Here is a 23,529-nt window from a genome sequence, read left to right as displayed (position 1 = left end):
ATTCCTTTGCCTTCCATTAATGAAATATCTTGTTTTTCACCTCTTCTTGTCATTCTGCTATCTAGTGCATGTATGTGCCTTGTAGTGAATGTTTCTTTTCTATTTTTTTGATTTATATGTTGTGTTTAACATGTTGGCAATCGCTGCATAGTGAAAATTATATTTCCTTTCAACATTTGATCAATTCTAACCTGCATAAGATTTCTTGGAAAGTAGATTAGAGTTGAGAATAGTATATATTTGGTTGTTTCATTAATGTGTAGTGCAGTTATAGGAAGAGGTAGTAACCATGTTTCAATCTGGTGCATCACCCCTTTTCCCTTTCGACATTTACTTTCATGGATTCCTTCACTATTTTCCCTCAAAGTTTTAGATTGGGTGTATCATGATTGTAAGGAAGTTGGGCTTCTCTAGAGATTCAACCTAAGAGCCCAAATCCCACACTTGGAGGTTGTTTCCATTTTACACAAGGTCGCTCGGGGATAACACAGTGGGCAAGGATTGCAACTTTTGTGTCAACAATAATCTTTGACAAAGGGATAAAAAGGAAGTTCCTCGAAGATATAGTATCACAAGAGGGGATCCAAATAGATCCGGATAGTGTTCGGGCCATTCAACAACTAAGTCTCCCATCCAACACAATTGGGGTTAAATCCTTCTTTAGAAAAGTCAACTTCCTAAGAAGATTCGTCCCAGATTTCTCTAAAATCAACAAGTGAATAATGGATATGATTGAAGGAAGTTAGAACTTCAGATGGAGTGGTTCCGGTAAGCAAGCATTTGACAGCATCAAAAGCACCATTGTAATGGCTCTTGTCTTGGTCCATCTGAATTATACTAAGGAGTTTATCATTTACTACTATGCCTCAAAGCACACTCTGTCAGTTGTCCTCGTGCAAGAGTATGGAGTACAAGCTCATATCACTTTTATGAGCATTCCCTTCAAAGATCACAAGCTCACGTACTCGCATGTACAAGAGCATTTGTATGCACTAGTGCGAGCCTTGAAAAACATCAAGTTCTATATCCTCCACTCTCATGCCATTGTATGTGTCTGAGTCAATAGTAAAAAAGCATACTCACACAACAAGATGTAGGATGCAATACCTGAGGTGCGTGGGTGACAAAGATAACGGAGGATGACATTGATATCAAGCCAACCAAGTTGATCAGTGGAAATGGCTTGTGTCGAGCAATTGCGGAAAATCATGTGGAAGGAGAGGATGAGAACGAGCCTAGAGTCTTAATGGAAAGTGTCCAAAATCCATGGTTCTCCAATATAGCATACTTTCTTGCATACCAAGAATGCTCGGATGGTCTCACTCCCAATTTGGGAAGACCGGCTCTACAAGAAAGCGATTGATGGAACATTCCTCAGATGCATAGACAAACAGTAACAAAGTTACTCCGAGCTTTTCATGATGAAGCATGCAGCAGGCACTTCTCCTCTTCTATTACGGCCTTCAAAATATTGAGGCAATGTTATTACTGGCCGGGGATGTTCAGAGATGCTTACAAGTGGGTGTCATCGTGCGAGAAGTGCAAGATGTTTGGTAGAAAACCCCAGTTGGCTGCCCTTGCACTGAAGCCTATAGTGATTGAAGGTCCTTTCTAGCAGTGGGGAGTAGATTTCATAGGACCAATCAACCCAACTTCCAACTCATGTCACACTTATATCATAACCACAACTGACTACTTAACCAAATGGGTTGAAGTAAAGCCCACCAAGAAAACCACCTCAGAGGTAGTGTGCAAATTCTTGAATGAGTGTATATCGGTGAGATTCGGTGTCCCATTAAAGCTTGTATGGATAGTGCTACATACTTCTCCTTAGCAAAGATCGTTGAATTTTGCTATGATTACAAAGCCTATTTGAGCCATTCATCTTATTATTGCCTGCAAGGCTACGAGAAAGCCAAGTCGAGCAACAAGAACATGATAAATATCATGAAAAAGCTCAAAATTGATAATCAAAGGAGTTGAAAAAAAAATCTACATGAAGCTTTGTGAGTATACAGGGTTACTCTCAAGAGGGCAATCAGAATCTCCCCATTTGAGTTGGTCTATGGGACAAAGGGTAACCTTCCCCTCCCTCTCGAACTATCCATTTGTAAGTTGCAAGCTCTAGTGGAGGATAACACATTACAAGGTGGACTGGAAAAGAGGATCATGTACCTAACTCAGCTAGAAGAAGAATGAGAAGAAATGGTGGATCATATTAAACAACACCAGGCACAAGTAAAGGAAATTTTTGACAAGAGGGCAAGGCCTCAAAAATTCATAGAAGGGGACCTAGTTTTGTTGTAGGATAAAAAAAGGAAGCCAAAGGAGATGCATTCTAAGTTCAAAAGCCTGTGGAAGGGTTCGTTCAAGATACACCAGGTGAACAAATGCAACAGCTTCAAGCTGGCGTATCCAACAGGAGAAGTCTTACCATTGTTATACAATGGTCTAGACTTAAAGCTCTACCAAATCTAAAGGAAGCAAGTAACCCCTACAATTGTATCATAGTGGGTTAGTTGCTTTTTTTTTCCAACTTGTCTTTGTTTCGTTGCATCTGTGTTCTTGTCTTGTTTTTGTCATGTCTTGTCGTTCTTTTTCAGTGAACCAGAGATATCCACCAATTATATATACAAAATGCAACAAAATCACTAGGAAAGAATGTAAATGGGAACCTCCTCCTACAGGATGGTCAACATTAAATATTGATGTGGCTTTTAGAGGTAATTAGGGACCAGCAAGCTTAAGATGTATTAATTGTTTGGATAACAGAGCATGCCTTACTCAATGCATCAAACCTTTAGGAATAATGTCTAATAACTCAACCAAATTAGAGGGCCAGATAGAAGGCTTAACTCTAAGTAGAGAGATAGGTATCAACAAATTAGTTATCAAAGGAGACCTGCAAATTATCCTAAATGCATTAAAAAAAAAGACTTAAAATTGGATCCTTAATTCTAAACTTTAATATGCCCTAGCCATTGTTGATCAATTCAAAAAAACAATCATAAAACATATTTATAGGGATAGTAAAACAGAAGCAGATAATCTCGCTAACAAAGCAGCAAATGGAGATAAGATTTGTTGTGAGGTTTTCACACCATCGCCCCAAAATTTTAGGGACCCCCTTTTTTTTCAATTGCCTTACCTTAACAATTTTTCGGTCCAGAGGTTTCAAATTTGAAGATTTCACGCCTCGGGGAGAGACTTAGCTTTTTGTCACTCAGTTTCAACTTGATTTTCCAGAGCCACCAATTGTATCCTTACACCGAACAAATTTCAAAGTTAATTCCAACTTGGCGGGATATAATTGTAAATTTTGCACTTAGACATTTTCTCTTGAAAATTTGGATATAATTGTATAAATTTGGATAATTTTCAAAAAATGATTTTTTTGTTAAATTTGGTCTTTTGGAAAATCTTAATTTTTTTTTTGTGAAAAAAAATAATTTTTGTGATCGTGAAATAAAATTGCAAAATCGATTTTAGGCTCTAGAGAAATAATTTTATTTGTGTTAAAAAGCTAAAATTGCTTAGCTAAATCGATTTGGAGAGAAATTGCAAAAAATTGGCTTTAATAGATTAAAATTGCCTTGAAAACTTTTTGCCATTTAATGAAATTGGTAATTTAATATTGAAAAATGGCTTTTGGTTAGCCAAAATCCAATTTTAATGATGTACTAATTACTAAATCCTCATTAAATGGAAATATTTAACATCTCCAAGGCACCATTTAATTTCCTTTTGCAATTTAGAACTATTGGCAATTTTAAAAAACAATTTTCATTTTGGCAAAATTAATATTTAGCTAAGTATTTAATTGTGGGTCATAATTTTGCATTAATTATTTTTTTTTCTTTCTCTCACAGTCCAAGTCGGCTAGCTTGGAGGGAGTAAGAAAGTTGGGTATAAGAGGAGGCCTCTCTCCCATTTCTTCCTCACTTCTCACTTCTCCTTCTCAAGGCGTTGGCAATTTTGCAAGAGCAAAACTGCACTCTTCTTGCTTGGCGAATTTTGTGGAAGGCCAAATTTTGTGGGAGATAAAATTCTGATTTTTGCAAGAGGCTGCAATTTTTGCCTTGGGTTGAGTAATTTTATTTGGAAGTGAATTGCATGATAAATTTCTAATTTGCAAGGGATTTGAAGTTCATAAGGTCAAGTCCTAATTCCGAAAAGTTGTTGTAAGATTATTGGTTAAGGTGAATTTTCATCATCTAGAGTTGCAAGGGGTCCTTACGATGACATCCTTCTTTCGTTCTAGTCTTAGGATTGCTTCCCTTGGTTCTACTTGCCTTCTGGTCCACCACTCTACCATCCCGTAATAGGGCAACGAGCATGGAGGATGTTAGTGCAAGTAAGAATCCCAAGCAGACAAGACTAAGAAAGACAAAGAGGATATGATGCCCAAAATACCCTTCTTTTCGAAAATGAAGAAAATAACCGACACCAATATTGGTACAGTGGATATGATACGAATAAAGGAAAGACTAAAGGAAGGGCAATCCCCTTTGGCAAAGAGGATATACAAAAGTGCAATTGTACATGCGACGTTGGGGTGGCACTTGATTTTGAGGATATTAGAGAAGAGGATATCAATGAGACAGATTTTGGATCGAGTTTGGATGAGTTGGGAAAGGTTGTCATCAGGAAGAAGCATTTGGGCACCCTTTCCTCTCTCAATGCTTTTATTAGATTTGTAAAAGAATATGAGAAGGGTCACGAAAGGATACTACAAGCAGCGAGCAGCGTGGCAAAGTCAACGGAACTCAGGGCGAAGCACACACCTTGTCCTCCTATGGAAGAAGTTAATGAAAGGCTAGCTAAGTTCATTGCCTTAGCTAAGAAAATGAAAGAAAAATGAAGAGTTATATTAGAAGATCATCTAATGTAAGCCCAAGTGGCAAATTTCCCTTTTCTTCTAGAATAGGACAAGTGTCTATTTCTGATTGGCCACCATTTTGGTGCCTTCTCATTGGTTGCTACCTTTTGCACTTTTTTCATTGGTCCATTGACGAGGTGGCAACTTCTTATTGGCCGATGGGGTGGCAACCCTGATTAGGGTTTTGAGGATCCAATCTGGATCGTTGATCTTGTTTTAATCTCCACCATCCGTTGTATTTTTGGCCCCTATAAAAGGCCATTTGCTCTCATTTGTAAAGTGTTGGAGAAATTGTTGTGAAGATAATACCAAAATTGCTCTCTTTTTCATTGTTGCAATTTGCATGTTGATTAAGAACATTGGGTATTATTGCATGTTTTCTATTTCCACTTAGTTAGATATCCTTTCAAATTGTTGAAGTAAATTTCATTTCAAGTTGCTACGTAGGAGTGAAGTAGATGGATAGTTGTATGGTAGCATTGGTAAATGTTTGATAGGGATCAATACTAGACCACTAGCATCCTAGCGGCTGGTTGGGAAGCTTTGTGTGGCAAACTAGTTTATGATTCCTTCGAATCATTGCACCTGTGGAAGTGAGGCCGCTGGTCAACTCTCATTAAGTTTGATCCCCGTCCATTTGCTAACCTTCCATTCATAGGAGTAGGAGTAGAATAATGAGTAGCTGCGTAGTCGAAGTTTAGAGAGAAGCAAGTTAGAAAAGTAAGTTAAATATCAGAACACATCCATTCACCTTCCACGACCATCACTTTCCCATCAAGATCATCATTGGCAGACCCATACTACCTCATCACACCATCAACATTATCTACCTCCACACATTTCACAAACCGAATCACCATCACCTTCATTCCACCAAAGTCCAAGTCATCCTTGAATGAATAGCGTAAGGCCGCCTACGTGATTACCAGCGAATCACATCGATAAAACTGAGCGAGTATCCAACAATGTAAGGAACATTGGAGTTATACTCATGTCCCATGAGCAATAACTTTTCAAGAGAGGAGTTGCATGTTTGATATCCCATATCGAATAGTCAAATCCTAATATGTTATGTAAGTGATACAAAACTCGACTCGCATCAACAAAATTCTAATAAGATAAGCTAATATGATAAGTATAAGTTAGACACTTGTTCTAGAAGCAAAATTGGTTTAGAACTTTTACTGTCAAAATAAATATATTAAATTTAGCTGATATCATGGAAGTTTAATGTTAATAAGTGACATATTTTTGGTTATTCAAATACTAATTGAATTTAAAATTAAAGTTAGTAGGAGATAAGTTTCATTTTTATTATGAAAAATACTTCTTTTCGTTCTAACAACTTGATTGTAGCCAAGTTTATTTTTCAGGTCATATCCACAAGGAATTATCAAGAACAAAGTTATAAATTCGGAAACCAAAAGCAGGCGCTAAAATTAGTTAAATTACTCTGAGAAATTTATGTAAGGGCTAAACCAAGGACATCTATCCATCTCTAACAATTTTTTAATCTAAACACAGTCTTGGGCTCATGGCCTTTTAATTATCAAAAAAAATGCTAGATAAATAAGAAGAAATGCCTAGCCATGTGCATCCCACAAATTCATTATGTTCTAAATGAACATAAAATCTCCTTTCTCACTATCTATCCATCCTTTTTGTCCAAAATAAAGTTGTGGACAAAGTTCTCCATAGACTACCTATTGTCATGGACAGATGGAGTTTTTTTTCTTTATGGAGTAGTTATAGGTTCCTATTTCATGCATGGACACATTTCTAAGAATTAGAATTATAAAGTAGATGTAGAAAAATGAAAAAAAAATTCTAACATGCCAGATAGATAAGAAAATATGTCTAGCCATGAGCATCCCACAAAGTCCTTATGTTCTAAATGAACATAAGTTCTCCTTTCTTATTATATATCTATCCTTTTTGTCCAAAACAAAATCTTGGACAAAGTGCTCCATAGACTACCTATCTATCCTTTTTGTCCAAGATAAAATCCTGGACAAAGTGCTCCTTAGATTACCTATTGTCACGGACAGATGAAGTTTTTCATTTTCTTAAAGCAGTTATAGGTTCCTATCTCATGCATGGATACATTCCTAAGAATTAGAATTATAAAGTGGGTGTATAAAAACAACAAATTCATTTTTCTAACATGCTAGGTAGAAAAGAAGAAATGCCCAACCATGGGCATCCCACCAAGTCATTTTGTTCTAAATGAATGTAAAATATCCTTTCTTAAATAAATCTATCGTCTTTGTCCAAAATAAATCTTGGAGAAAGTTCCCCATAGACACCATATTGTCATGAACAGATGAGACATTTTTTTTTAATAGAGTAGTTACAGGTTTCTATCTCATGCATGGACACATTCCTAAGAACTAGAATTATAAAGCAGATGTATAAAAACAACAAATGCATTTTTCTAACATGCTAGATAGATAACGAGAGATGCCTAGCCATGTGCATCACACAAAAACAAGAAACGAAAAAACTCCCAAACTTTCATGTAATCTATGATTAACATTTCCAATGCTTACTAATATGACATTTCTAGGAAAGATATTTCCAATCTACATCTGAAAAGCATATGTATAATTGAAATAAATCATTTTCCTAACCTTGTACCAAATCATAGGTTGTTTCTTAGGAAAGTCCGATCCTGAAGCCCATGTTGCAGTAGTTGTGCTTTTACCCATATAAAATTGTGACTTCTCACCTTTCAATCCAATCTACACTTACAAACACAATGCAGAGTGAAATCATAACATAGCTGTTAGAAAGTCAAAGATTCTTGAAAGATAACTGTACTGTAAGATACGACCAAAATTCAACTTCTAATCTACTCTTCCAGATAGATTAGCATACAAGCAGTCTTTTTTTTAATTTGGAATAACTGAAACAGAGACTGGCGCAAGAAAAAATGCAAAAATTGAACACAATAAATTCAGCTGAATTTTCCAACCGCATACGAAATATAGTCATCTTAGACTTATTCTTTTATGTTTCTTTCAGCTAATGTCAAACATAAATGTAATAAATAAGAATCAAAGACTTAAGATGAGACCTGATATTTCCACTCTTGTGAGGACAAATTTTTGTCCCCGCCATTTAAACCTTTCAGTATCACTCCAGTGAGTCCTGCACCCCATGTATCGAAAAATGACCCAACGTTCTGGACACAAGAAACCATAGTTGATCATTATCGTCCAAAACATACTTAAAGTATATAGGACAATTCTTGTCAGAAAAAAACTTCGAAGGAATATATGCATATACTTCTAATTCCTTTAGTTCAGTACATGAAACTTAATAGCATCTATGATGGATATCATCCGAAACTAAATGGTGAATCTATTTGAATAGAATGAAGAAAGGATGTGAGTTATACATCATTTCAGCATGTGAAGGAAGCGAATAAGATGTGAATGATGTCAAACTGAGAAACTCTTGAAATTGTAGAGCTAAATAATCATGCATATTACAAACCCAAGCAGGTATCTTTGCAAGAAAGATTGACAGCAAATTGTGTATATCTGAGTTCTTTTGCTAAAGAGTGTTAATAATTTTAAATGAAAAGAAACTTATAAAAGGATGTGTTAGGCTAAATAGTTATATACAAAGGAGCAAAGGAAATGAAGGAAAAAGGAAAGACATCTGTTCAACAAGCGCATAAAAGTATTTCAAAAGAATCATTTAATAGATAAAAACAAAGCAGTTACAAGCTTGATACTGCTGACTGTCTACTCTGTACATCTGCAGGCTGATAGGTAATTCAATAAAAACAAAGCATCGAAAAAGTAATCAATTAAGAATTTGACTTTATAGCATTGTAGACTTAGATTTCTATAGTTGCTCAGATTTCCTGTCAGTTATATATTTTAAATATTTTTGTTGTATTTCATCTCCAGATTTTATAGAGTATAAAACAGCTATATTAGGTTTTACATTGGATTTCTGAGGGAATAAATCTATTTCCAAAATAATGGCCTGGTATTAGTATGCATTATCTCTTTCTGTGCACCCCACATGAACGCACATTGTATCCCTGGTGTATCATATCCAAAGTCTTCTCTTAAAATTTGTACTATCATCTCCCAGTATCTATAGAGAAAATAAACTTATCTGTATCAAGGTAACTTAAGTTTGCATGTCAATGTTTCCCCATAACAGGTTCTCATAATACATATAAATGCAGGGATGGTTTGCAATGGTTAATGATGAAGCATACATGAGTCTTCAATAAGTCTTAAGATATTCATATGTATTTAAAAATTTGTGTGAGAACTTATGCTGCTATGAATCATTTCTGCTCTACAGTTTGTCTTATGACCAACACTGGCATGTTAAGGCAATGCCAAAGACTCGTGTATCAGATCTTTGGCATGGGCTGCAAATCCATGGTTTCAATTCATGCACACAGTCAAAACTGTTGGTCAAAACTTGTGATATTCAGCAAAATTGTGATTGTCAACTGTCAGATTTCTCCAATTCTTCCAAAAACCAAAATTCAAGTCAAAACCACCGATTCAAAGCCAAATATAAACAACTTGCTGAGTTTATTATGTTCAGTCCAAAACTCAACAATATAACCAAAATTAATAGTAAAAAAGTCCTCGGTAAGTTGTTTTAATGAAACCAAAGCAAAAGCTAAATAGTAAATACCAATCTAAGATATGACTACCATTACTGTACTCTAATTGACTGCCATGATCATATCTAATCTGCCAATCAAACAACATATTAGAAATTCAATTGACTAACTAATACCAGCTTAAGAGAACAAAAACGGAGGTCTGAGTGCCATATATAAGTCCAGTATATTCAAATTCGGAAGAATCGGAAAAGCAGCAGATACTGAGCTTAATAAATGCATTAAATTGTAAAATACAGAGTCAATAATAGTCCTGATGCCCAGAGAAAGTATGTTTAGATCCAAGGAACAAAAGGCCTCAAACCTAAAGAGAACTGAAAATTTAGTTAATGAAAGAGTGTAAGAAGTTTAGATGGGAACCTGTAGGCCAACTGTCATACTTAAAAGCGCAATATCATTCTTTCCAGACTTCAAAACAATGGGCATCTCCAGGGCGATACTTGACATGATGCTACTCCCTGTTTGACTTCCTATAAGAATAGTTCAAGTAATTTGAAAATTATTCAAATGATAGACTATATGCAAAAAAATGCAATCTTTACAAAGAACATAATAATTACTAATTATATTGTTTAGATGTTTTTAAGACTTATTAAAAGCTCCTTTGTTGCCTAACTACCATTAAAAAATTTATCAAGAGTCAAAATTTACACTTCTCCCTACAATTTAAGACAGCAATAAATGTACTCAAAATGATCCTAAACGAAACAGTTAAATTAGAGAACAGCGTTGTTGCATAAAAAACATCTCTGTGCAAGGTAGAATGTAAAACCTTATCATAGCCTGTCCCACTAGATACCATTATACATTAGCTTGAGATAAATATTCAACCAAGTAGAACTAAGCTTCATATAGTTCACAATTAACAAACCGTACTGATGTTGGATTACGTTATAGAAGAATATCAAATTTACTACTTGTTATACATGGTCAATGAAGATGGCTTGAAACTGAGCAGCTGAAAGGGCTTAAAAAGAAAATCTACAGATGGGGATTATAAGAGCACCTAGTTATAGAAGGGAGAAAAAGCTTGGGAACCAAATAATGAAGATTACAAATAGAATCCGCAGAATACTATTACGAACAAATATTTTACAAGCTTAGGTCTAACTTTGAATTTTTTACAAACAAGTCAGCAAACAATGACATATAAAAGAGAGAGAATTGACAGCAAAGCAACCTGTGAAGAAAAATACATGAAATTTCCAAAGAATCTTACCAAATGTTTTCAAAAGAATCATAACTATATATCAATAGCTAAAATAAGTATGATAACTATGAAAAAAATTAGTTTCAAATTGTGACTTTGATTTGGATGAGGAGCGAACTGCCCTTTCATATTTTTTAAAATGTGTTCCCTACGTTTATAAATATTAAATGCAAAAATGTTTTAATCAGCGCTCTCTTTGTTTGCATTTTCACCCACAAATCAAAAGGTAACCTAAGACAGAAATTAATATCTGAACTCCAAGGACTACATAAAGAAACAGTATAACCTTGTTGACCTTTGCACCCACTGCCAAAAACTCTGGATTTAACCATCCTACCTGGTGACATATAATTAATCAATCACCCAATTTAGTTGATTATAAACAAAAAATTGGTTTAAACTCTTTCCAAATCCCTTAGATGCTCCAGGTGTAGGTGTCTTGACAATATCTAGTTTAGACTTTGGTACGAACCATTGCACCAAAACTCCGAAGTGCTAGTGAAGGCAGCCCACCAAGATCATAACATCCCACCACGCTCCGCAGTCCAGACTCTGGGCTGGATGTGTGCCCATACGGTGGGCCCTCCCTTGGCCATATGAGCCCCAGATGAACACTGCAATGCCGACGTTGCCACCTGCCCCGGATGAACACTATAATGCTGGCGTTGCCACCCGCTCCAAGACTCGAACCTAAGTGGACGCTCTGATACCACATGATACGAACCATTGCACCAAACCCTTGAGGTGCTAGTGAAGGCCACCCACTAGGATCATAGCATCCCACCACGTTCCGCAGTCCAGACTCTGGGCTGGATGTGAGCCCATATAGTGGGCCCCAAACGAACACTGCAATGCCAACATTGCCACCCACTCTGAGACTCGAACCTGGGTGGAGGCTTGATACCACATGGTACAAACCATTGCACCAAAACCCCGAGGAGCTAGTGAAGGCCGCCCACCAAGATCATAATAGACTTTAGTCCAAGTGCAGTCGTGACATTGAATATTGGGGCTAGAACACTTCTAAGTAGTATATATTATTATATGGTAATTCATAAATGAAATAAATCATGTTTTGAGATTCTACAAGGGGGACCTCAGAATCAAAATTGGCATCTAGCTTGGTCATGATCTGAAAATGAACCTTTACCATTATAATGTCTTATGGGATGTACAACTCTGCTAAATGACTTTGGGACTTTGGGTTATGAGAGTTTTTGCAACTCAGTTATAGTTCTCTTAAAATCTTTACATCGAAACCTTCCCCAAGACATCAAAGTGGGGGTGCCTTATGGAGCTACTGTACAAGTCAGAGTGCTTGTACATCACCTGTGCTTCTGGGTAACAATGCTTTCAAGATGTCAGAAACATATAGGGTGACTTGAACCCCAGTTCCTTCCTACTATTACAGATTGTGGCCTTCCTATCTAACTGAATTAAATTTAAATATGATTTTCTCATTACAGGAACAAATAACTTTTGTCCTTTGTATGCCCTTGAATGAAATCCAGCATTTTTCCCTAGCATACTAAAAGTTGAATAGATTTGTAAGGCTCTCAACTACAAGATCTTAAAGGGATTACATTTCAAAAAGGCAAAAATTTTCTAGCTAGGGCAATAAAGGGGACAATCTCTTCATTAAACATTTGATGTATATATCAATTTTAAATTTCAATACCACAGAGAAGAGAATCATTTTTTCTTTTGATGAATAGTCCCTTCTCTATTAATTAAATATTAAAGTTACATATATACTCAGAAAAAAAAATTGAAAACCAGGAAGGCTGCAGAGTTATTTGCAGGTTTTTGTCAGGAACTAATTAGAGGTTTACAGCATATTTAAATTCAGTATACTATATAAAGGAAATAAACATGTCAAGTAGTATTATTGATCTCCAAAGTTAGATAGCTCTAGAACAAAAGGAATACCAAAAAAAAAAAATTAGATCCTTTATTATTACATTTATATCAAATTGCAATATATACTCAGAAAAAAAAAATTTGAACACCAGGAAGGCTGGGGAGTTATTTGTAGGTTTTTGTCAGGAACTAATTAGAGGTTTACAGCATATTTAAATTCAGTATACTATATAAAGGAAATAAACATCTCAAGCAGTATTATTGATTTCCAAAGTTAGATGGCTCTAGAACAAAAGGAATAACTAAAAAATAATATATAGATCCTTTATTTTGACATTTATATCAAATTAAAAAATCACTGAGATAACAATCGCAAGCTAGAGGAAGCCTATTTAGCACAATAATGAAAATACTGCGAACGTTAGGACCAATGAAAGGGAAGATAATAACAGCAATTCCAGCTTCCTCGCTGTAAAATATCTGATATTTGAAATCCCTCAGGAACCACCTTTTTCTCACAATTATTATTTAGATATTTGTGTCTACCATCTATCAAATAGCTTATAAATTAAGAAGCATCACATAAAGAAAACCCACATGCTCAAGAAGGCACATTGTGCAGGGTAGCAAAAACTCCAAAAAACCAAGTACCAAGCAAGGCACAATGCTAACATGTCGATATAGGAACGTGAACCCCATTCTAGCTTCATAATTGATAAAGCTTCTAGCGCATGGAATTTCTCCTTAAACATCTTCTGCTCACAACTGTTACCTATATGGAAGTATTACCTCTTGGAATGACAAAAGTAGGCCTGCATGGTTGTATAGCAAGGTACAATAGCACCTAGGAAGGTTAAAATGTTATATCATTATTAGGAAGGCTGAATCCTAGACAAATTGGAAATGATGAAATCTTTTTCTTGCTACACTCTTGCATCCTGACGATTTATGTTAAAAACTTGCACACAATTGAATCGAGAACAAGAGCACTGTGGAAATCTTGTAGCTTTGATTTTTAAATGATGAATTCATATGATAGGCAAGTAGAAGTAACAATTTGAAAGGAAATTTGCTATATGAACATGAAAATGGAGTGGTCTGAGATCAGACCTAGTTGGAGAGCACGTATGGAAAGCAAAGCTGGTTCTAGCGTGTGTTCAAAACCAAAGCAGGAGGAACAAGAACATTTATCATCAACTAACACGAAAAAAAGGAGAAGTTGGCTTGAAGAAAAGGAGAACTATACAGACTCAAAAAAATCTTATGCACTCCTAGGACATTATGAGTAAATCGGGTCATTTTAATTTGTCATATACTTTTTAAGATTGATAACCAAATCCTCTAGTTACCTGCATATTGTCCATTAATGAAAACGTGTAAAGCATGACCCAATGATTCTACGTGAAGAACTGGCCGAGTCCCATCCTGAAGAAATGCTTCACTGTCACCAACTTGTACACTGTCAAAGTAAGTTACTCATTTTTAGTATATTGTAGAAAAGCAAACAACAACGGAAGTGATCAACTGTCCGCATACAAAGCTTAGTCAATTATGAACATTTCAAATATTATTTGCATATTATTCTTATTTATTTAATATAAGTAAATATTAGCTGATGGTGTTACTTCTAAAACAAATGTCTAGTGTGCATTATGTATATTGTTTTCCTGTAGAGGACTGTCAGCAAATCCTCTTGATCAGAAATTAGCATGTCTTGCTTCCCTTGTTTTTAGTCTTGACTTGCAAACAAGATGCACGTAAACTGAATGTAACAGTAGAAAAATGTTCTTCTTACCTTGTTGTGTACCACAGATAGTCACTAGAATCCGCTGTTGTATTTATTTGCTCTAGCAAGGCAGATTTGGAGAATGCTCCAATACCCCAAACACCTATTGGCTCCTGCTGCCAACTCCATTTTGGGCTTACCACCTCTATGCTTGCAATTTGCATGGCACTCGAACCTCTCAATGTTGAATGTAACTTCATTTCTATAGAAGTGGTCTGGGAGCTAATCTGCAATCAGCACATACAAATAAGAAATATTTATTAACATTTCACCTCCAGCTAATGGCAACTTTCTTTACATTGTACAAAGATAGCAAATCATAGCAGCAAAAAACATTTAGGGAAAAAATCACAAACCAAAAGTATGCAAATTTTCTGAAAAATCAGAATTAAAAAAAATGGAAGTTTGTAAAAAAAAAGACAAAAACTTCTATTTTAATATTTAAGGGCATTTCCATAGCATAGAGATATTGATAGCAAATAAAATAGAGAGTTTAACATATAAATTGTGGTGCTATCTGCCATGCATGTAATGCTACGAAAGTGCAGGGAGAAGACTGAAAGAATATAAAATGAAGTAATAAAAATACAAAGAATATTAAATGCTAGGACCGTTCTTTAGCTTGGCCCAAGCAAAGCAAAGAAAGGCAGGAGACCCTAGAGACAGGCAGGCAGGAGGCCATACCATAAAGAAAGGCAAGAGACCCTATCCTTCCCCATACCAACATCAACCATATATCATACTGGGGCCAGCTTCCCTAAAGCCTTCACGATAAGGAACCCTCCCAAGAGGAGCCTGAAGCTTAAGACGAAGGGAAGGCAAGTTTATTTCTTATTGACTGGCCTAGCCCACTTTTGAGGAGGGCTCGATTCAGGACCAGCTATAAGGGATGGGATCATTTCAATGCTAGTGTTGTTAGAGTAATAAAATATTTACTTATTAATTAAATCATATTGATTTAATTATTAAGTCACTTATTAACTCTATTTCACTTAAGCTAAACTTTAGGCATATAATAATTAAGTTTGTTATTAATTATTATCATGCAACCTAGGTTAGTTACTTGGGTTTTGATCTTCTTTTATAAGGATTGATCTCTTTGTAATTCATTCATTCAATTTTGATTATAGCAATCTCTCTTTTTGCTCATCAAGAATGTCTCGTCTATGGATTTGGGAATTCCAGCCTCCATAGCTTTTACTTCTCTCTTTTTGTGACAAGCGTTTGCATGCAGGTGATTTTTGGGAGATGTGGGGTTGATCTTTCATTAACTTCAACATGGTATCAGAGCTTCAAATCTTCATGCCCCTATTCTGTTTATGTGAAGTTTGGCTAGGCTTCCAGATCTGTATTTTTTTCTTTCAAAGTTTTTTTGTATTGGATCTAGGGGGTCACCTTTTTATGGTGCACTTTGAGCCCAAATGGACCTCACCATTGAGCTCAAAGCACCCAAAAACCCCTATTTTCATATAAAATTTGACCAAATTAGATGCAATTGGAATCTGAGGCAAAAACAATATTGCTCCATAATTGGGCACATTTCTCAAGGCAGCGGTTTGATATTTTTTGGCACAAAATTAAAATTTCGGTCACATGAATCAAGCTTTTTCTACACGGAAATCGAAATTTTTTAGCGCGCAAATCAAGATTTTGCAAGAAAATCAAGTTGATTTTGTACAAAATTGTCACACTTCCCGAGGTATTCTTGCACAGATCTCGAGGCGGTGATTTTTTTGCCCTTCCAACATTTTTTTGACCTACTTGTGGTTTTTTTGCCATAACTTCTCATCCAATCTCCTTTTTTCGCAGACGAGATATTGCTAGAAAGCTACTTCCAAGCTTGTTCCAATAGTGCGGGTTATTTTCAATTTTGGTGCTCTTTTGATGGTTGTTTAAACTGTCGAAGTCAAGAGTTCTATTTTGCACTCCAAGAGACATATCTTGAAACATTCTATTTTCCAAATTTTGCTCCAGGCACATCTCATTCAATTTTTTTATTTTTATTTTTGCATTCTGGTGAATATCTTGGTTGTTTCAGGTCCGGAGATCAATTTTTGTTGCTTTAAATGATTTTTCATGGGTTGTTATATCTCTTGTATCGGCCTTATGTCTCTTTTGATCTTTGTTGACATCTTTTGTAGTATATTTGCAAACGCACTAAGATAAAATATCACTCTATTGCATTTTGAGATCTTGCACATCTTTGTGTTTTGTTGTACTCGCACTAAATTTTCAAGTGCCTTGGGGGGTTTCATGTTGGCATTATTCGCCATCTTCCTTTGTCAAGTAAGTGTTCCTTCCATGACATTAGCCTCATGATGTGTCGATGACACATGCCATTATAGGTGTTTGTAATTTTGCACTCTCGATGTTCATGGTCCTTTCTGCAAGAGATATTGCATTCAGTTTCAGTGTTCATGTCTTACCTCTCAGCATTATAGAGGGTTTATGTTGGTTCTATTGTTTTCTTGGTTTGATGAAGTGAGCTATGTATTCAGTATTTGATCCTATGTACTGGTTCTATTGTTTTCTTGGTTTGATGAAGTGAGCTATGTATTCAGTATTTGATCCTATGGATACATATGCATTTGATGGATCATTTACCATATAGACATTCTTTAATTCCTATTTTTGGAGGCCATGAAGATACCTTCCATCTTCATTGATCAGCTCTTCAGACTTGGTCTTCTCTACCTAGTCATGTTCTATACAGTGGAGATTTTTCAAATCAGCAGTTTGGCAATGTTTGCAGCTTCATGCTTTAATGGTGTTCTTCATGATCATCTTTTGTTCCTATCTCCTGGGACATTCCCTTCGGAGGCTTCTTTAGTCATTCACTAGGTCTTTTCAGCATTATTTCCATTTCTTTTTGGAGTAGGGTTTTCCCATGTGGTTTCCTCTATTTCTCCTCTTTTCAGAGATTTGGTTGTGCTTGGGTACCTCATCCTGTTTTGTTGTCGAGACCCATATTTGCTTTCAGTAGTAGTTTTTAGGTTTTTAGCTACTCCCTAAGTTTATCTTAAGGGGGGCTGTTAGAGTAATAAAGTATTTACTTATTAATTAAATCATATTGATTTAATTATTAAGTCATTAAGTCTATTTCACTTAAGCTAAACTTTAGACATATTAATTGTTATCATGCAACCTAGGTCAGTTACCTGTTAGGGTTTTGATCTTCTTTTATAAGGATTGATCTCTTTGTAATTTATTCATTCACTTTTGATTATAGCAATCTCTCTTATTGCTCATCAAGAATGTCTCATCTATAAATCTAGGAATTTCAGCCTCCATAGCTTTTGCTTCTCTCTTTCTGCAACAGGTGTTCGCATGCAGGTGATTCTTGGGAGTTATGGGGTTGATCTTTCATCAACTTCAACAAGTATCACGGATTTGTATCCCTTTGTCAGAGATACACTTTTTAAATTTGAATTGCAGTAAAAATAGCTCAATTCAATCCTTCTATTAAACCTTCCAGGTATATCAAGCTACTTCTTTCAGTTTTCGTTAAACTTTTATCCTTTTACCATAGGTTTTCTTCTCAATTCTTGAGTTTTATTGCTTCCAAGTTGTGTCGCTTTATGTATTGCATTACAAGGTGCAATCTATGATTATATTTTATGAGCCATCTATTGGAAAGATTTAGGTGGGGTACTGGAAGGGGTGAATCCATACCACGCAAATGTTTTACACTTGTTCAACTTTCTAATCATAAACCGATAAACCGTACTACCGTTTTGCCAATATCCTTTGTACTACCAATTAGTTCACTAATATGTTGTAACTAAATACTTATTACTGAACTGTAAAACTTTCACATGAACATAAACAATCACATGCATAACACACAACACAATATTTTGGTCTCGCAAAAAACCCTTGGTTAGAGGGAAAACCTTCGGTGGGGATGGTACCCACAACTCATCACTACAGTAATAAGGTGCCCGGTTAAGAGCTTACATCCATATCATCTTCTGAATGACTTCATCCTGTTAGGAGTGTCTAATACCCTATTAGAAATATCTAAAGTCCTGTTAAAGACTATTAAGAGATTTTATCCCATTTATGTTCACTCAGTTAAGGGATTTACAATAAGTTACAAAGTAGAACTCCTAAGTCCAATTGGAGACTACCCAATTAAGGGATTTTACAATTTTGTAGCTAAACCATTAGGAATAAAGCAACAAGAAATTTGGCCTGTGATTGCTTTCTTCTAAAGCTTGTCGGATCCTTCCACTCCTTTGTTCTGCAATTCCTCTATTCTTCACTTTGTTTTTCGGTATTCTTGAACTTTGTTTTTACTTGCACTTCTCATGTTTTTTCTTTCATCTCATAATTCTACACCTTATTCTTGATTTTTGTTATAACCTTGCTCCTTGCCCTAAATAGGTTTTTACAAACCTTCTTCCCAAATCTTCCATTGGGCATTTCAACTTTGCATGTTGTCCCCAATAAGCTTTATTCCCATTTCCTAGTTCTTCCTCAAATTCATCATTCAAATCTTTTTACCTTTATCTACAACTCATTCTAAATGTTTCCTTCCATCATGCAATTGTTCAACTCCATTCTATCCTTCATTGTAAAGATAATACCTTCGATGTGTCAAATTGTTTTCTCACTTACCGATAGCTCCCCTTGATTCCAATAGTGCTTCCTTTGTACCTACTATTCCTATTCATATCCCGTGTACCAATAACTAACACAGTTATCCGCTAACTCTTCTTCCTTATTCTTTCTGAAAATAACTTTTGTTCTCCAATAAGACTTGTTTGGTTTTTACCTATATTGTCAGCAGTGACAAACATATCAAAATCTTCTTTGATAATGTGTAGAGGATTTTGTCAAATAACAATCTCCCCCTCTAGCATTGATGGAAAAACTCATTATCAAAATTTTCTCATTATACTTTTCCTTTCCAATTGCTTTATACCTGTCAAGATTGTCTCCCCCTACATACCTATTAACTATCACAATCTGTTCTCCCCATTTGTTGACCTTCATTCTTCTCCTAGTTCACATCTGTAAATTTTGATTACATTCTGCCCCTTTTTGGCAGCACTAGCAAAGATTAGAATTGTAAGTGGTTGGGGAACTTACAAAAAGTCTTGATACGTGTTCCTTATGTTTATCAACATTTTACTCCATAGTTCCTTCAGTTGATTTAAGACAGTGATATTGCTTTTGACTCTTATTATCATTTCGGTAATGTCCTTAGTACTGTCCAGTGTTGACATTTTGGTAACTGTCTTCACTTGATTTTGAATTATGTCTATAATTGGTGTCACCGTGAATTGAATTTCATTCTTCATATCAATATCTCTATTAGTGCACATTTTGTTATAAATTTTTGTCACTTCCATTAATATCTTCTCTATCTCTTTTAGCTTTTCCGATAATACACTTGTGAGTTGTCACTTTAAATTCTTGTTGTCTCTTTCTGTCTGTAATTTCGTCTTAATCTTTTCTTCGAGTTCTTTGAGATTCTGATCCTTACGTATAGTGTCCACAAATTTCTTCAATTGATCAGAGAACGATTCTTCCTTGTCAACAGTTACTGTTGGTAGCAGACTTGAAAATGTATCAATAGTCCTCCAAATTTTCTTCTTTTGCTTTTCCCTTATCTGTTTTTCCTTTTCTAACCTTTCTTTAAACTTTTGAATATATATCTCCCTGTCCTTGTGATTTAATGTATTTGGATCTTCCTTTAGAATAGCGTATTCTGGTCATTCATCAAGATTTATAGCTTCATATTTTGATTATCTCTTTCTTGTCTCTGGCTGATCTATAACTTCAATCATACTCTGTAGTGTTTTTGCAACTTGTTCTTCTTCTGTTTCAACTATTTTTTCCTTACCCTTCTCAATATCCAATACCTGTTTCTCAGTTGTTTCTATTACCATTGTTTCACCAATAGCCTGTGTCATATCGGTGGCATGTGCTTCCTCCTCATTTCCAGTATATACAATTTTTACTTTTTCTGCTTGTCCTGTGACTTCCAATTTGTTCCTCACCTTGTTTATCTTCAGTATCATTTTGAATTTCAATAGGCTCATTATCCTCTCTTATTGGTGTGCCAAATAAAATTGGGGGAATTGATGTCTTCAACAGGTCGGTGACTACAAAATTTGAAATAGTTTTTCATTAGCAAAATTTTGCTGTGGTCTTTTCCTGTAAGGGTTTCCACAAATCAAATGTTCTTGTGTTCTGTTATTGATAGTGCAATTGATGACACTGCGATTGTTGAGTTGAAAAAGTAAGAGACTGTATTGTACTGATTCACCCTCAATGTGATCATGTGCTCATGAGAGGAGATCTAAAACTGATTTCAGATTTGGCCTTTCAACTGCAATAAATGCCCTTTGGTCACTATAGATTTTGTTCACATACCTTTTGCAAGCAGTGTCAGGGAAAAAGCCCTCAAGGCAAGTTTCTAACACTTCCTAAAGCCTGGATAAATAAGGAAAGTGTACAAGTTTTTGACCTTCGCAACACCCCCCCCCCCCCCAACTCGCCCGGCTCTCAGAAAAACAAACTGCATCATCTAAAGGGGGACATTCCAGTACAGAACAACTAATGATCAACACTATCATAAATCTCAAGTACAAAAAAAAATCCAAATGTGTCAAACACTTGGAGAAAAGATAACATGAGCACATTTCAAGGAATCAACTTTGATTTGAATAATGTCCATGTCTCCTAGAGTCCTACACATTTGGCTTGAAAACAATACAGGTCAAATAAACAGTAAAACGTGATATATAATTTACTCTATGATTTACAAAAGCTGTCAAAAAAACACATATAAGCCCATAACATTACTATAAATGATGCATCATAGCTATGGAATGACTTTGAATCAAAACCTTAGCAGTATTTAAGATGACATTCTTGCAATCTGGAAGGATGCTGACAGACCAGGCAGGTAAATTATATGAGGTTCCTTTGAATGTCACAGTTGCATCAGAACTGCTGTCTATATTAGCGAGAAATGCAGCACATGTTCCTGACCCTGCTGAGTAAACATGTGCCTGAAAATTAAAAATCAGATGTTATCAAATTTAGTATAAATATGCTGTGATTTTCAACAAGCCTAGAAAAAATCACATGCACATGGAAGGTTTATAATGATTGATGAGCAGTCAATACGAAACTATGAGTTTTAAAATTAGATTGCCACTTAAGTTTAAATGTAAATTGCATAATTGCACTTTATGACATGTAAATAGTGAAAATTTAGTTGGAGATAAAACTTCAATAAAACTTCATTCTTTATGCTGCACAAATATACTAAAGCTATTCAGCATTCACCAATATGAGTTTAAATATATTCAATCTTGGAATCCTATATTAGACATTTAGTTGCCAAAATTTAAGGACCATAAGCAAACCACAACAAAGAACTGTTCATGGATTTGTTTTAGATAGAAGAGTCATTTTGAATTAACAACTAATTATCTAAATTGAGTCTACATATCTGTGATTGCTTAACAGGCAATTAGTCTAGTCAGTGCTATCAAGCACTACATGTTAAATATGTCTACTTGTGTTAAAATTTGACTCTCTCAAGTTTAACTTCTCTCTGTTCAGATTTATAATATTAGTTCAGCTCAAAGACGCCATAAACTGAGATGCTCCACAATTTACTTGTAATATCTGATAGTCAAAATTTTACAGATTTCAAGAATCAACGGGGATTTAGTACCTGATAATTAAAAAGCTAAATATTTCAAAACACTCAACAAAGATTTTACCATGACAAATGCTCATGTCCTGACTTACATGTTCAACAATCTCATTATTTTCCAACTGAAAATAAGACTACATAAATTTATATGTTCATTCCCTTCACAGAAAAGAGAAAAACTCAGAAATCACCCAGTACTATTGAAAACTATGGAGAAATCTCCCATTTGTTAACGAATAGAACACAGCAAGTACTTCTTGTCTGCAATCCATACCTGGAGATCTGTGAGTTTACCCTGGAATTACTTGCACAGTATAAAAGCCCACAAGTACTATTTTCTGGTACTTGCAGGCTTTTAAACTGTGCATGTAATTGCAGGGTAAACTCACAGATCATTCCAGCTACATATGGTCTGAATGACATAAATTATAGGAAAATTGCCCAGAGTGCAAGTGATTTGAAGCATCATAATTTATGGTAAAACATCGACACCCCATTATTTTGCAACTCTTATAACATTCCACCTACACATGGTCTGAATGACATAAATTATAGGAAAATTGCCCAGAGTGCAAGTGATTTGAAGCATCACAATTTATGGTAAAACATCGACACCCCATTATTTTGCAACTCTTATAATGACTAGTGTTCCTATTTGTGAATAATCAATATATATTGTGCATGAACAATGGAAACAAGGAGTAAATGAGACTTACTTCTTGTGCAGAACCAAGTTTAGTGTACACAGGTTCTGCATTTACCAAAGCCGCTTCACAAAGTTTAATGGCCTTGTGAACCGCCTTAAGGAAACCCCATTTAGGTTCTCTCAATAGTCCTGCACCAAGAACATATGGAAGATTGTGAGCTATGAGGAAGGTCCAACCAAAAGTGTGTTGCTTGGTTATATTTCCCTCAATAAGTGCATTCTAGTTGTTTCATATTAAGAATAACTTCACATGTTTGTGTTTCATGTTTTCTAGTGTTGGAATTTTGTATTATAAAGAAGAAATACGAGCTTCGATTAATTCATCTAAGCTATACGAAAGAAGTAAATAGAAGTGCTAGTCAATAGAAAATTTTGGTACGAGAATTAAGCATGAAAACAATTTGCATCTTCACAAATCAGAAATATGTTGATTTTATGTCTAAGGTTGTACAGTCTACAAAATTAAGTCCCAAATAAAGCTGAACCCATTACACATTATGATTACACCAACGGACTCCCTCAACCTAGTGTTATCACCATATTGGCAGGGAATGGTGGTGTCAATCAGTCAAAATACTCAAGTTATAAAGGTCCTAGCCTCCTAGATATGAGAAGGTGCACACTACATTACTGGCAAAAACGGAAAACACCTTTTTGAGACTTTGCTATAACCAATTACAGATTTGCAGGCCAAAACAAGACAAAATTTTGTTCTAATGAATGAGAAGTTTGTAAAAATTGACC

At 35.3% G+C, this 23,529-nt stretch overlaps 1 protein-coding gene across 4 annotated transcripts in view; it reads right to left on the bottom strand.

Moving 5' to 3' along the window:
- Positions 1–23,529, bottom strand: part of LOC149528157 (beta-galactosidase 8-like) — a 62,324-nt gene that overhangs the window by 22,208 nt on the left and 16,587 nt on the right. For 3 of the 4 annotated variants that reach the window (XR_016358745.1, XM_089809975.1, XM_089809977.1), the window contains 7 exons: positions 22,796–22,914; positions 21,259–21,423; positions 14,408–14,625; positions 13,962–14,071; positions 9,903–10,012; positions 7,956–8,063; positions 7,510–7,620 (listed from right to left, as the gene is read on the bottom strand). Coding sequence is in view for 3 of the 4 variants with exons in the window: in XM_089809975.1 (XP_089666101.1) it covers positions 7,510–7,620; positions 7,956–8,063; positions 9,903–10,012; positions 13,962–14,071; positions 14,408–14,625; positions 21,259–21,423; positions 22,796–22,914 (941 nt within the window). In the remaining variant the exon portion in view is untranslated. The remainder of the gene's footprint in view (positions 1–7,509; positions 7,621–7,955; positions 8,064–9,902; positions 10,013–13,961; positions 14,072–14,407; positions 14,626–21,258; positions 21,424–22,795; positions 22,915–23,529) is intronic. The other variant, XM_089809976.1, reaches the window with a different exon arrangement.

The sequence above is a fragment of the Cupressus sempervirens genome, chromosome 11 (assembly GCF_028749045.1).
Source record: "Cupressus sempervirens isolate cs-2001-9-10 chromosome 11, ASM2874904v1, whole genome shotgun sequence".
NCBI classification, from domain to species: domain Eukaryota; kingdom Viridiplantae; phylum Streptophyta; class Pinopsida; order Cupressales; family Cupressaceae; genus Cupressus; species Cupressus sempervirens.
Note: the sequence above shows the minus strand (reverse complement) of the source record. Positions and strands in the feature narration are given on the sequence as shown.